This window comes from Xenopus laevis, chromosome 7S (assembly GCF_017654675.1).
Source record: "Xenopus laevis strain J_2021 chromosome 7S, Xenopus_laevis_v10.1, whole genome shotgun sequence".
Taxonomy (NCBI): Eukaryota; Metazoa; Chordata; class Amphibia; order Anura; family Pipidae; genus Xenopus; species Xenopus laevis.
Genome location: NC_054384.1, coordinates 104,789,403 through 104,805,500, shown reverse-complemented (window position 1 = coordinate 104,805,500; position 16,098 = coordinate 104,789,403). Strand labels below are relative to the sequence as shown.

The 16,098-nt window shown below is 38.5% G+C and overlaps 1 protein-coding gene across 1 annotated transcript in view; it reads right to left on the bottom strand.

The window, feature by feature from the left end:
• Positions 1-357: 357 nt before the first annotated feature.
• Positions 358-16,098, bottom strand: part of LOC108704968 (urokinase plasminogen activator surface receptor-like) — a 30,252-nt gene continuing 14,511 nt past the window's right edge. Inside the window, exons 3-5 of the mRNA XM_041570647.1 lie at positions 7,476-7,622; positions 3,280-3,423; positions 358-665 (exon numbers count right to left, since the gene is read on the bottom strand). Of these exons, the coding sequence (XP_041426581.1) occupies positions 448-665; positions 3,280-3,423; positions 7,476-7,622 (509 nt within the window). The 3' untranslated portion in view covers positions 358-447. The remainder of the gene's footprint in view (positions 666-3,279; positions 3,424-7,475; positions 7,623-16,098) is intronic.

Here is a 16,098-nt window from a genome sequence, read left to right as displayed (position 1 = left end):
AAAAAAAATATATATATATATATATATAATTATCTGCCAGTTGCATCAGGAAGCCCCGCAAAATAATGGAGTAAAACTGGTCTGATACCACACATACAGTTAGACCCATAAATCTTTAGTTCTGTACATTCCCTTAATTACTATGAAGCACTTCCTCATGAAAAAGAAATGAAAAGTTAAAGCAAAAACAGCAAATCCAATGAAAAATTATTTTTATTATCATTTATATAATGGAAAAACTACTTGACATGGTCAGTATTAAAGTAATATATATATATATATATATATATATATATATATATATATATATATATATATATATATATATATATATATAATGATTCTGTGTTGTGTGAACATCCTATAGAAGAGATGTACAGTACACGTCTATAAAGGCAGTGAGACAGAATTCTACATTGAATTCCTATTGTCGGTTACAGAGATTGTTTACAAGGCAACTATTATTGTCCTTAGCCCTACAAATATGATGACCACGTAGGAGAAGAACTGAACAGTCACTCTCATGCTGCCACTGCACGTCATTTCCATTGTTACAGTTTTAAAAGTTCCATTTGTCAAATAATAAAATTGTTTTGTGGATGATCCAAGTCTGCAGATACTGTCTGTGGTACATCCAGAAAAAGACTGAACTTGCCAATTGTTTTCTGTAAAGCAGAGAAGCAAGGCTGGTCAGTATAAAAATGCGTTTTACTAAACAAAAGAACTCTTACAATATTATAGACTCCAGACAGTTAAATGAAGGAGGACGGAGGGTATGAAAATTTGTGAAATGGAAGGAAAAAGTTGAGAAGAAGTCAACGGGAGAAGTTTAGATATTATGTAAAACTGCAGTAAAGAATAGAATTGTTGCAGACATTAAGGGGATGAAGATTTTGAAGCAGAATCCAAATTCTAATTTGCATATTCAAAAATGTTGCTGACTTTGTTTTAAAGGGACAGCAAAGGCAAACAATTTAGATTTCCAGTTATTCATCTACTCAATAGAATGTGGAGTGAAATGAATAAAATTGGGTTTTCTTCTGTGATTTTTACTGTGCAAACATTACCACTTTTGTCATATTTGGATTTAAACTTCTGTCTAGTGAGCATGCTCTGATCAGCTACCAGTGATCCTACCGCAGATAAACGTTTATGAAGAGAACTTTGGCCAAAGGCCACTTGGTGTAGTTGTAATGAATAGACCAAAGCGTGGCAAGTTTGTATCTGGGAAACCTTTGTGATACAATCTTTCTGAAAATTTCTGAAAATTGTGATTTGTTATGCAAATTATTGAATTATTATAATTATAAATATATTAGAATGGTCTGACAGGGTAACTGCAGTTGCCTCCTAGAGACAATAAAACCCCCTTATCTCGATGGCATAAAGGGAACACAATATAGACCAAAACAGCTTTCCATAAAAAAAAAAAATGGCTGATCAATTCTGTTTTGTTTTTTTGTAGTTTTATTAGCTGGAGTTCCTCAAGTAGAGCATATTTAATGGATACCAAGCCAGAATGAAATTTGATCCTATTCCATAGTTGGAGAGTATACACTGTAATGTAAGATCATGTAGGGTCCCATACAGTGTTAATGCCCCTGTCTCTAAATCCCTATACTTCCTGTTCCCATAGTTGCTGGGTAGATGCCACATATTTCAGTATTGGCCAAGAGGGGTATGACCATTTCCTGTCCCACTGTGATATAGTGCTTGGAAAGGGCTGGGTCTTTCTTTTTGGCTCCTGGTGTCTGACCCATCCGGATGTCTCCATTGAGCCTGGGTACACCAAGGCCCTAGAGGGACCTGAACCTTTGGTGTTTAAGTCGGGGATCAGGGACCCCATGAATGAGGCTAGTTAGTGACAGGATTACTATCTGTTATAGACTCTCCAGCAGAGTCAGATAGTGAGGGAAGAGAGAAAGAGCAGCTTTGTGCTCCATCACGGATTGTAGCAGAGAGTAGCTTCCCAGGCTGTAAGATTTGCCTACAGTGAAGGGACCACAGTGGATAAGGAGTCAGGCTTTAGGTTCTCCTCCCTGACCCCTCCACTGGGTGAGATCCAGACCACGTGTGAGGAATATCTGCCTGGAGGTGCTGTACTGCCTTGACTACATCCTCAGGGGATTCATATACAGTTGGCTCTGATGTACTGTCCTAGTCTGTGAATAAATTCTGCAAATGCGTGTATGCTAGCAACAATTCGCCAACTTTGCCACCCGCAGGGACATCGCCAATTCACTAACAGGTGCAGGTAACAATTCGCTAGCGAAAGAGACTGCAGTTCGCGTTCGTTTGCACTCTTTTGCCAGGTGACTTTTCGCTCTGGCGAAAGGTTGTTACTCCGCAATTTCGTTAAAGTGCGGATTTTACTGAACGGTACCTCTTTCTCCAGAGTTGACTTTGCCACCTCAGACCAGGCGAAGTGCTAAAAAGCAGCTACATCTTCCTTAATCTTCTGTCACTTACATCATATCCTGTGTGCTGATAATGCATTAAAGTTCGAAAAACGCTGGCGACTTCTCCTTTTTTGATTCGGAATTGCCTGCAAAAGTACTAACAAACTTTTTTTGGGTAATCTCCAGATATTTTATAATATATGGAACATTCATTTTACAGTGGGCTCATGTGTAGGGCATTATATTAACTCTCTTGTCTTTAAGGTTCCCGGGACATTTGTTATAAAAAGTGGTAACTTCAAGAATTTGCACCAACATTTATAATAAAGACGTCCATACAACTTTAAATTACCCGTCGTATGCAAATTGACCTAAGCGCAAGATCACTAGCGAATTTTCGGTAGGCACAAACGAACGCTATCGCATCTTCGCTAAGAAATGCCCACACTGCTGAAGTAACGCTAGTGGAAAGTCGCCATTGTTCGGTGTCCAGGACGAAACTCTGCATATTAGTGAATTGGCGTAGTTGTATCGCATTTGCGGCTGATGCGAAGCTGACGCTAGCGAAAATTCGCCCGTTAGTGAATCTACCCCCTGGTGTCATAACTCTCCTTAGAATTTTGGTACTGTTTCCTCTTTTAGCCTGCACATCCAGTGATAAATACAGTTTTCCCTGATAGGTGCCCTTTAATTTGTTCTTTTACATGAGTAGGCGAGACAATGGAAAGTAGAAAGACAATGGCCCTAGCATCTGATCTTCTTTTTTCCCTGGACTTGTGTGACTCTGGACAAAAGTCCAGCACAGACCAAACATCTTTGTTAGGCACAGAATACTACTGACTGTATGATGTCTTGTATTTTATAATAGAAATGCACATACTGAAATATTCATTTTTCACATAGTGGATGCAGCGATTCTCATTCCCCACACACTTCATGGCGTCTTCTTCTGTACATCGGATAGAGTTTGATGCAAAGCATGTTGGACAGGACAGTCCGTTTTCAGTAGCTTCTTGGGTGGGAACTAAAATAAAATGAGAAGATTTCATTAGAACAACATTTGCAGCTGCAACGAAATAGGTAAATTAGGTGTTAAACTGTGAGCACATTGAGCATATGTCACTAGTCTAATTTATCAATATAATAGAACCCTGAAGAAGGATATTAACTATGGATGAAACCTTTGAGAGACTATTCCTATACTTAGGAGGTTGTTTATCAAAATCTGAGGTTTTCTCACTATTTTCTGAAAACCACCTAAATCCGCATGGACTTCCCCACTATTTATCAATACCTTTTTACAAAAAAATCTTGTGCAGGAAAAGACTTTTAAAATTTTCCAAATCGCACGATTTTTTCAGATTGGTTGATGAAAACAGCGGCTTTTTCAGATTTGATGCCCGAAACCTTCATAGCGGTGCTGTATTTTTATAGGAAACTGGTAGACTGGATTTAATTGGTTAGCTTGTATGCATGCTAAATAATGATACTGTATATGGGAAAGAGGGTTTTCCCTGTATAAATGATCCAAGGAAAACGAGAGCAAACTCACCAGCTACTGGCAAATCCTTTACATCCGCATTGGCCACGGAAATAAACATCCTCAAACACAAAAACTGCACATTAGGATTGTTTCAATGGGACCAAGATGGAGAGTGCAATTGAACTTGGATAAAAATAAAAAATAATTGTATTCGTCTATTTAAGGGCACAAATAGTTGGAGCAGGCGGGGAAGAGTAAGGCTTAAAGTGTTTCATGACTTATTAGCCACTTCAGAAGCTTGTTATTTGTAGGCTTCTGATGAAGGGAAAATGCATTAAATGGGAATTAAAGTCTAAAATAGAATAAGGCTAGAAATGCTGTATTTTGTATACGAAACATAAACATGAACTTACTGCACCACAAGCCTAATCAAACAAATGATTTATGCTTTCAAAGTTGGCCACAGGGGGTCACCATCTTGTAACTTTGTTAAACATCTTTGCAAGACCAAGACTGTGCACATGCTCAGTGTGGTCTGTGCTGCTTAGGGATCGTCATAAATGATCAAAACAGCACAAGTCAAATAATATCTGCCAGAAGCCGATACAGCAAAACTGATTAATAATCAGAATATACAGACTGCACTGGGTCCTCTGTTGTCATGTAATCTAATGTGGATTTTATAGTTTTTGTATTGTTTAATACAAACTTTCTCCAACTCTCCAGAACCAGTGGCTGCAGCAAAATAATCCTCCAAATAGAATCCCAGTTTATCTGTTTAAATCTGGCTCCATGATCTTTGTCCCTGCAGCTGGAGTTGGAAACAGTAAGGGGATGTAAAGGCAAAAATAAAATCTATTACAAATCTCTACACAGTCGCTGACTGCTCTACAGGGAAACAAACAAAGCTGCTTGAGTTCTGCATGGCTGGGAAGTAAGGCGGGGGCTCCCCCTGCTGTTCATAAGTATGATTGTTTCCCTGCTCAGCAGTTAGGGACCGTCTGACAATTCCTATCCACAACAGTAAATGAAGGGAGAATGTCACTGCATACAGTCAGGTTTCTTATAAAAACGGTCCACATTTTTTTAATTAAAGTATATTGGAGATAGGTTTCTTTTTCATTAAATAAAGTAAAAATTGGATTTTATTTTTTTGCTTTTACATGCCCTTTAAATGCATGTATGCTGCAGGCTAAACTGTGGTATAAATGAAGTCAGCACTCCAGTAAGAAGGAATGGTAAATTTATTTGCTAGGTAGTTTAGGATACAATGCCTTTAACTACTTAAGGAAACAGTCACTAATATCCAATCGCAATGGTTCAATTGATCTATTCAGGTCGGTATTGGTTGAAACTCACTGAGGTGTGAAAGTGCATCTGGTTACAATGGTCCCATCATACTCACACACTTTTTAAAGTTTCAGCTAACACCTACCTGAATAGTTCAATGGAACTGCCATTGACCATTGATGATAATTATTTTTTTGTGCCAATAATCCCTTGCAACAACTCCTTCCATAACCACCTATTTCGGATTAGTTGAGATGCAATGTAAATTGCACATAGCAGACAAGCAGGTGGAGGATGATCAGCTGCTTTGTCTCTTGGCCCTGATCCTGATCAAAAACACTCATCCTGAGTAAATCTTAGTCACACCTAGTCCCTAACTGTGCTGGGCACACAGATCAGCTCTTAAAGGAACAGTAACATCAACAAAATGTTTTAAAAAAATCAATACATTGAATTATACATTGAAAAGAAAACACCAAGACAAATTAAACTTTAAAATCTCAAAGTCTTTATTAAGAAATAACTTACCGAAACTCCGCTTGTGCTCCTCTTCAGAAAGCGATCAGGCGATGAATCATGCGGTGCTCAATTTCTCCTCCCTGCCTTCCTTTTAGGAGATAGCAAGGGAGGAGAGATCGAGTGCTGCATGATGGATCGTCACCATGTCACCTTTTCTGAAGAGGAGCTGAAGCTTTTTTTAAAGTTTAATTTGTTTTGGTGTTTCTTTTCCTATGTATACTAACACATTTTTTTATACTTTTTTTGATGTTACTGGTCCTTTGATGTTACTGGTCCTTTAATGGTCCCCATCTGAAATCTCACAATATTTTCTGTACAAAATCTCATGATGACATCACTGGAGTCACCAGATAGGGATTTTATTTTTCTTAAGACACTAGTCAGCAGCACCCCCTGTTCCCAACCCCCAGACAAGCTCAGATAGGCACATTGGTCAGTCAGAGGATTTTTCTTTTAATTTTTGTTTAATTGTTTTAGGCAAAAAGGTTTGGAGAGCCTTAATGAAAATCCATGACAAGCATTTATGTGAGCTATGTGCTTTGGATAAATACAGATAATGGAGATACAATCTGTTTTGTACACAAGTTGGGTTTCCCATTGCATACCTCCCAACTGTCCCATTTTCTGCGGGACAGTCCCCATTTTGAAAGTCCTGGGTTTCTTACTGAAGTGTTCCAAGTTTCTCTTTGATCTCCTGCACTGATGCCAGAAAAAGATACAACGTTTCTGTAACTAAAATGAGAGGCTTTTTGGCAGACAGCCCAGAACACTGAGCCGCAGCACCTCGATACATTTGTAACAATTTCAAGATAAGCAAAGAAACAATTGTAACTATTTAAGATAAGTAAGTCTCTTGGGGGAACTGAGACACACATCTTATAAAAATTCATTAGCAAAACTGTTATAACACATAAAACATGGCCCTAAAACTCTCAGAAATGTGTTTTTCATAACCTGCCAAATGTTGTAAAATGGACATGGTAATTGGGGGTTGTGGCCACAAATTGGGCATGGTGAAAATTTCGCCTCACTGTTGTTTTGTCCTTCTTTTTTTTCAAATGTTGGGAGGTATGCTGTTGTACCAAACAAATGCCTTTGGCTAAGGTTACTTAATATGCACAAATGTTTTTTAATATTTTAGAATGTATGTTCTAGCAGAGTTTTCAGGGCTTTTTTTGATTTTATAAGATGCCAAATTGTAAATGAAGAGATATGTGAGATATGTGAGGTCCAGGTCATTGTATTGCTCTATAAGGCTTTAAAGAAATTGTTCAGTATAAAAATAAAAACTGGGTAAATAGATAGGCTGTGCAAAATAAATATTTCTAATATAGTTAGTTAGACAAAAATGTAATGTAAAGGCTGGAGTGACTGGATGTGTAACATAATAGCCAGAACACTACTTCCTGCTTTTCAGCTCTCTTGGTTTCCACTGATTATTTTACCAGACAGTAACCAGTGACTTGAGGGAAAGCCACATGGGACATAACTGTGGCTTTTGAATCTGAGCTGAATACTGAGGATCAATTACAAACTCACTGAACAGTTATGTCCCATGTGGCCTCCCTTATAGTCACTGACTAACTCAGAGTTAGAGAGCTGAAAAGCAGGAAGTAGTGTTCTGGCTATTATGTTACACATCCAGTCACTCCAGTCTTTATACATTACATTTTTACAGTAGTTGGTGCACAAGCTACAATTCCCAGCATGCCTTGTATGTATCATCTCTCTCTTTAAAGGTTGAATATAAGCACATTGCTGCTCACAGACAGACTGGTACTCACATGTGGGGACAGGAGGAACACACATACTGGAGTTACAGCAGGTTGTATTAATGGCAAACTTCTTGCTGTTGCTTCTATAAGTCCCAACCCGACTGCACTCGGCAGCTTTTCCACATCTTCTTATAAATTCAAAGTCATTTTCTTCACCTGTAGGATTTATATTGAATTCGTTAAACACTGAATTTTAAAGAAATTATTGTGATACATAAATAAAGTCATATACAGTACAGGTGTAGGGACCAGAATGCTTGGAACCTGGGGTTCCCTGGAAAACGAATCTTTCTGTAATTTGGATCTTCATAACTTAAGTCTACTAGAAAATCATTTAAACATGAAATAAACCCAATTTTTGGTTTTACTTCCAATAAGGATTAATTAATATCTTAGTTGGGATCAAGTACAAACTGCAAGGACATTTTTTGGATAAAATGGAGTTAATGGGAGACAGCCTTTTTGTAATTTGGAGCTTTCTGGACAATTGGTTTCCAGATAACAGATCTCATACCTGTAGTGAGTAATTTTAGTTTTTACAGATTTTCATTTTTCTGTTTTATTCATTGTTATATTTTGCACATGCTGCATGCATTTTTTGGGCATCTCACACTGGCAGAGTGAAATCGTAAATAATAGGTGTACACTACAGGGTTCCCTTCTGCCTATAGTAATATTATAAAAAATAGCAAGGGCAAAGGCAACATGTACCTTGGTTATATGATTTACAAACATAAGTGGCAAATTGCAAATGTAAAGGTGCCAGTGGTAACTTGTAGTAGACTGGCTGATTCCAGTCTGAACATAGATTTAATCTTTGATTGTTTAGAGTTTTGTATAAATTAAATTGCCACCTATTTCCTATGCAATAAACTGACAGAGGGGAAAATTAACTGGGCATATAATATGTAATGTAGGAGGAAGACATGCTTTGGAGCCTGCTAGATAAGAAAGGCTTCTCCTACATCTTCAAGGAGACTCAGCACAACAAGAGGAGAGGAGCAAACTGAGCATGCTAGTACACAATAGAAGGAAAGAAATGTGCTGTTTCTTTTGACAGAGGACTCAGAGCAGCATTACTTTGAGGGGTTACTGGTATATTTATATAGACCTTTCTGATAAAGCTTACTTAGTTTTAGCCTTTCCTTCTCCTTTAAAGATCAAGAGCTCCTTTAGAAAACAATACTCAGCATCAGTAGCAAGTCACAAAGCAAACACAATAGTGCTCAGTGAGCTGATATTCCATTTCCACATGCACAAGGTCAAAGCATATGTTGGTTGCAGTGGTTGACATGGTGTGCATGTAAATTGTAGGTTCACATGAAGGTGCAGACCCAGAGAGATGAGAGAGAAACCACAAAATATTGACTCACACCCCTAATATATAGTATCAGAGCACACAAGTACAACACAATTAGAGAAACTTCAATAGAATAGTAGCATGAACAGCAGAGTTCCCAGAGTTTTTGTTGAGAGGTGGTACAGTTTTAGCCTTTTTATGAGCCATTCCCAATGTAAAGCAACAAGGATAGTTTGGGCCTTTATTATGGTTTATCTTGCAAGGTTCTTGATTTCGGGTATGTTTATATGGAAGAACTTGCATGATAAATGAGAGACGCCCATATAAAATATTTCCCCAAAGCTATTGTGTCACATTTTCTATCGAGCTTAGGGCTTGTCTTGTACAAGTGTGCATTAGGCTACTGCTTCAAAAGAAAATATAATTCATTCCATCAAATAAGATTATACTGCAATGCACAATGACGGCTTCCAGATTATTGTAATGCAAGAATTGCTCATCTACTATACAGTTGCATACAAGGCCAGATTCAAATGAGAAGAAGTTATCTCACAACTTATCAAGAAAGAACTTTTCTCCTAATTAGGGTTGCAACCATTTTTTTTGTTAAAAACTGTCAGGGGGCAGATCGGTGACTTAGGTGGTGGGCCAGTGGCACCAGGGGGTGGGGCAGTGACATCTGGGGGCGGTGACGCCAGGGGCTGGACTGATGATGTGACAATCAGCGATTGGCTGATTGCCATGTCATTCACTTCAATGTCCTGTCCAGATTTCCTAATTTGGAAATCCAGACAGGAACTTTTCACCCAGGACAGCCCTTCCAAAAACCGAACAGGTGGTAACCCTACTCCTAATTCAGTTCCAGTTTTTTCCCATAGACTTCAAAAGAGTTTTCAAGTTATAAGCAGTGAGATACGTGTTTCTGAATCGCATCCCAAATTGAATCCCATTCATGGGGTATATTTATCAAAGAGTGAAGTTAATAGTGAAGTTCCGCCACTAGAGTGAAATGCCGCCACTCCCCATTCATTTCTATGGGATTTTTATAGCCGTATTTATCAAAGGGTGAACTTTCACTTTCACCCATTGATAAATACGCCTTTCAAAATCCCATAGAAATGAATTGAGAGCTGCGGAATTTCACTCTAGTGGCGGAACTTCACTCTTTGATAAATTTACCCCCATGAGTTTTCACGTGATAACCTTCTACTCGCTGAATTGAATCGGGCCCAATTTGTATGAAACAAACGGCATTGTTGCACACGGAACCTGCACAATAGCAAAAGGAAACCATGGGCAGAGAAAAACATCTCCACCATTTGAATGTGATTAAAAAAAGATGCCGTAGAATAGGAATATACCACCGAGGGTCCATATCTTTTCTGTCAGACACACTTCTCCGTTTGCACAGTGCACTGGGTACGAGTAACATTCATCTATGGAAGTATGGCAAGTTGTGCAAAGCTGGTTATTTACTGAAATACAAGAAATAAATATATGTTACTTTAATATTGTCAGCATTCCAAGAAACCTTTTTTAACCTTTAAACCCCCTTACACAACACATACATTAAAAACATAGCCATTTCCAAACACACATCCATACTTACCCCCATCTACACTTGGACAGACCCTACACCAGTGATCCCCAAACAGTAAGTAAGTGAGTAACATGTTGCTCACTGAACCCTTAGCCTCAAGGCAGTTTCTCATTTTTGGATCCAGGCTTGGAGGCAAGTTCTGGTTGCGTAAACACCAGTAGTGATGGGCGAATTTGTACCGAAATTCGCGAAATGGCAAAAAATTCACGAAACTCGAATTTTGACGCCTGCATCAATTCGCGACACCCACTTTAAAGTCTATGGGTGTCTGAATCGTGTTGATGCGCGACAGTATGGATGTGAGCGACTATTCTGACGCGTGTCCAGATTTTTTTGATGCCAGCGTGAAACATGAAAATTCGCCACAAATTAGTGCCTGGCGAATTTATTCGCCCAACACTAAAAACCATTTGAACTGCCGAACTGATCCTCCTGTAGGCTGCCAGTCCACATAGGGGCTACCAAATAGCCAATCACAGCCCTTATGTGGCATCCCCAGGAACTTTTTTCATGCTTGTGTTGCTCCCCAACTCTTTTTTTTTATAAAAAAAAAAGGTTTGGGACCCCTGCCCTACACATCTACTCAAACCACAGGAAACCAAACACTTGGCACCGCATATGTCCACAACGATACAGGTAGTGGGAGCACTTACAGACACTGCCGGGCTCTAATGTGCTTAACGCAAGCCGCAATCTTCCTGGGAAATTCGTGAAACTGTGAAAAATTCACTAAACGGCGCCGGCATCACGTTTTTGACGCCGGAGTCCGTTTTTAACGCCAGCGTTGCACATTGGCGAATCTTTGCGCCGGTTTTGCAAATTTATTTGCCGGTTGCTAATCGAGGGAATTCGCCGCGAATTCACGCCTGCCAAATAAATTCGCCCATCATTAGTATTCAAGATTTGAAGAGTACGGAGCACCAAAGGAGACCAGCGTCCATTAATTTATTGGTCATCTTTAAAATCCATACATAGCATGCCCAGACATGCTAAGAGCTGCCCACTCTACGCGTTTCGTAGCCTCCCGCCACTTCATCAGAAGCTATGTGTGGATTGTAAAGATGACCAATACATTTCTATCTGTTTAGTGCATGGACACTGGTCTCCTTTGGTGCTCTGTACTCTTCAAAACTTGGCACTGCATATAATCAGATACAAATGCTGCTTTGTGCATATCACTGTCTGAGAGGTATGTCAGCAATTAAAGCTAAACTGTAGGCCATTATAACCCCCTTTTCTACAAAACCTCTGTAGGTGGACGTATTTAACAATATCCATCACAATATTCCATGTGCAGGCTGTGCCAGTGGGTTGCCTTATCTGAATTTGGCTTGTAGGAGAACTGGAGATCTCAGACCCTCAGCAAGAGAGGGGCAACATCTTTTGTATATGAATTGTATTTGAAAGTAAAAATAAAACCAGTTGCATTGCATTGGAAAACTTTGTCTTTATTTTTGGTTTATACAGTAGTGTGCAAAGCCCTAACCTGAAGAGTCTACTTTTTTGTATACACCTTGGCATATGTTTTTGCTGAGAACAAGATCTAGTGCTTAAAGGGACACTAAACCCTCAACCACACTTTACTCCTTTAAAGGGGTTGTAAACCTAGCCGTAATGACATTCCACAGTGCCCCCTAGTTTTGCTGAAAACCAGAATTATATATGCAAGAAAATTCTCCAATGAGAATTCTACTGATCCAAAACTTCATTATAAATACAAAAAAACCCCCAGACCTGTAATAATTCTGATTCCCAGCACCATGTAAGGCATCTTGCTGTTATCTTACACTGTATAGAGATAATTGTCATTCTTTCCTTCATTATATCACACCATGCCTCACTCAGTTGTTGCTGGACTACAAATCTCAGAATAATATAATATACAATAAAGGTTGAAGGTAGGGATGCACCGAATCCAGGATTCGATTCGGGATTCGGCCAGGATTCTGCCTTTTTCAGCAGAATTCGGATTTCGGCCGAATCCTTCTGCCCAGCCAACCGAATCTGATTCCTAATTTGCATATGCAAATTAAGGGCGAGAGAGAGAGATCGTGTGACTTTTTGTAACAAAATAAGGAAGTAAAAAACGTTTTCCCCTTCACATTCCTAATTTGCATATGCAAATTAGGATTCGGTTCAGCCGAATCTTTCATGAAGGATTCGGGGGTTCGGCCGAATCCAAAATAGTGTATTCGGGGCATCCCTAGTTGAAGGTCCTTTGCCATTATTTTCACTGAAAACCATTATATTTCAGAAACAGTCTTTACTGGAAGAAACACATGGAACCTTTTTTATCAAAATCAAATTTAATAATCAAATAAAAATAAGTGGGCCCGACCACACTGAATACACAATTGGACCTTATTTATTATATAAAAAAAAATCACGATTTAATCGGATTTGGGAACAAACACCAAAAGAATCAAGTGAAAACCCAAATCATGCGATTTTTGAGATTTTTCCCGAATCGCTCAATTTTTTTGGGCTTTTTCCCGAAAAGCCAAACATTTTTGGGTTTTTGCCCAAAAAATCTGAAATAGTCAGATTTTCGGGCTAATTCCAGCACAGACCACAGAAACTTCCAAATAGGATAGGGACCTCTCTTATTGACTAATATATAACCTCGGCAGGTCTGAGATGCCGGATTTTCAGATTCTGACTTTTTCCATGCTCGGGGAATAATAAATTTTGAAAATGTCAAGGTTTTTTTCCACTTAAAAATTCGGATTTTATAGGAAAAACAACCTCACATTTTTCGACTTCTTTGTCATTCGGACTTTAATAAATAATCCCTAAATATTAGAGATGTGTTTTACTGTTTAGCTCCTAAACTTAGTAATGGGCTCCACCAATTACATAAAGGGTACTTACCCACACTGAGAGGAGAGCCTTTGTCTGTATACTCACATACACCTAAAAAACGGCAAGTATCGGGAGTCCCACAGCCCTTTAATTCTAATAAGGAAAAAGATAGTCATTGGTTGGCATTTCATTCTCTTCATTTTTTAAAGGGCAAGTCTAAAATAGAATAAGGCTAGAAATGCTGTATTTTGTATACTAAACATAAACATGAATTTACTGCACCACAAGCCTAATCAAACAAATGATTTATGCTTTCAAAGTTGGCCATATGGGGTCACCATCTTGTAACTTTGTTTACAGTCTTTGCAAGACCAAGACTGTGCACATGCTCACTGTGTTCTGGGCTAGTGATGGGCTAATTTATCCCCGAAAATTTTCACTGCAAAATTTCGGTGGCAAAACGCGGAAATTCGCCAGCTGTTCATAAGTATGATTGTTTCCCTGCAGAGCAGTTAGGGACCATCTGACAATTCCTATCCACAGCAGTAAATGAAGGGAGAATTTCACTGCATACAGGTTTCTTATAAAAACGGTACACATTTTTTAATTAAAGTATATTGTAGATATGTTTCTTTTTCATTAAAGGACCACTAACACCAAAACACTTTTTTAAAAATTTGTTAGAATATTTAGAAAAAAAACACCAAGACAAATTAAACTTTAAAATCGCAAAGCCTTTTTAAAGAAATAACTTACCGAAACTCCACTTCTGCTCCTCTTCAAAAAAGGCGACACAGCGAAGATCCATCATGCGGCACTCGATTTCTCCTCCCTGGCTATCTCTTATAAGGAAAGCAGGGAGAAGAAATGATGGAGGATCAAGAGGAGCGCAAGTGGAGCGAAAATTTCGGTAAGTTATTTCTTAATAAAGACTTTGCGACTTTAAAGTTTAATTTGTCTTAGTGTTTTCTTTTCAATGTATACTAACAAATTTTTAAATTTTTTTTTGAGGTTACTGGTCCTTTAAAGAAAGTAAAAATGAGATTTTAATTTTTCGCCTTTAATGCCCTTTAATCCTTGTAAAAATACCTACTGAGAAATGTTGTATTAACAGGGTGAACAAAACTTGCCAAGCCCATAAAGATTCTGTATTTTCACAGCAAAAACTCTTAGATGATGAGTATTAGTGACAATAAAATGAATACAGAGTAGTGATGGCGAAAATTCACCAATGTCAAAATAAAAAAAAAATGTCACCGGCGTCCAAAAAACAGACGCTGGCATCAAAATGGACCCCGGCGTCAAAAACGAGATGCTGGTGCTGTTTCGCAAATTCCGCAGGAAATTCGCAAATTTTTCTAAGCAAATTCATCCATCACTAATACAAAGCACATGGTAATCTTTATTGATTGGTGTCACGTCCTGTACTTACCATCAAAATATTGTCTGCATACAATCTCATACAATCAAGGGGTGGTTCACCTTTACGTTAACGTTACGTATGTTATAGAATGACCAATTCTAAGCAACTTTTCAATTGCTCCTCGTTTTTTTTAGTTTTTAAATTATTTGCCTTCTTTTTATGATTCCTTCCAGCTTTCAAATTGGGGTCACCGACCCCATCTTAAAACAAGTGCTCTGTAAAGCTGCAAATGTGTTGTTATTGCTACTTTTTATTTCTAGGCTTTAAAGTCAGACCTCTCCTATTCCCGTCTCTTAATCAAATCAGGGGATGGTTGCTAGGCTAATATGGACCCTAGCAACCAGATTGCTGAGATTGCAAACAGGAGAGCTGCTGAATCAAAAGCTAAATAAACTCAAAAACTACAAATAATAAAAAAAACTGTAGGAACCCTGGAGATACCGTCACCATTGAAGTTAATGGTAGATCCAGGCTTTATCTGCATCAATAGGATCACTATGCTCAAATCAAAACATAAAGCTGACACTGAGCACAACTACATAGAATGCAAGCAGCACCTTTTGATGCAAATATGGACCACCTAATTATTATGAACTGGGATTTTTTTTTTTCGATAATATCCAAAGAAATAGATGGAAACTGCACAATCCTTCATGATATTCCCTTGACTCAAGAGCTAGGAAACCCTTTCCAGCAACCTATTGAATTGCCTCACTTACAAACTGTATTGTATGAGGCATGCTATATTCCTGCAACCAGCCCCTACAAACTAGTTTATTAAGGGTGCATAGACCCTTGCCCTGTCACTTGTTATAAACCTTTTTTCTTTGGAGAACAATTTTTATATTAAATATTATAAATTGCTAAATGGCCAGTTAGGTAATATGAATGGGACCAGGCAATTGTAACGGTTCATTCCTTTTTCATTTTTCTAACATTTCATGATTTATTGACCCTGCACACCATTCACCTCATATTTTTTGAACAGTGCTCTCCAATTTTTTGATTTTTGATACAGCCTCCATGTCAGTAAGTTCTTTTCCCACCCTATTCTTTATCATAAAGAACCTGCAGCTAGGTGCATAGAGACGTGTGTAAGGGAGTAAAAAGGCTTTAACGTTTTAAAGAGTTTTCTGCCTGGAGTCAAAGGATGGGGCTTACCCATATGCAGCTGGCACGGATGATGGCAAGGAAAATCACATTTTTCTTTTCATTCTCATGAAAAGCTCTATAAGCTATATTAATACTAAGAAACTATGGGCAAGATATATGATGGAGCCTATTCTAGGGCTCCCTTCTGGATTTGGCTCGGCCGGGCAGAAGGATTCAGCCGCATCCGAATCCTGCTGAAAAATGCCGAATCCCAAACCGAATCCTGGATTCGGTGCATCCCTATTCCCTTCTGATACCACAAAAACATCACATGAATGCAGGAGTTTCCCTTGAAACCTTCATGCATGCCCATAACCTGAGCAGGTTCCGGCACTGCTTACAGTTCATCATTAAG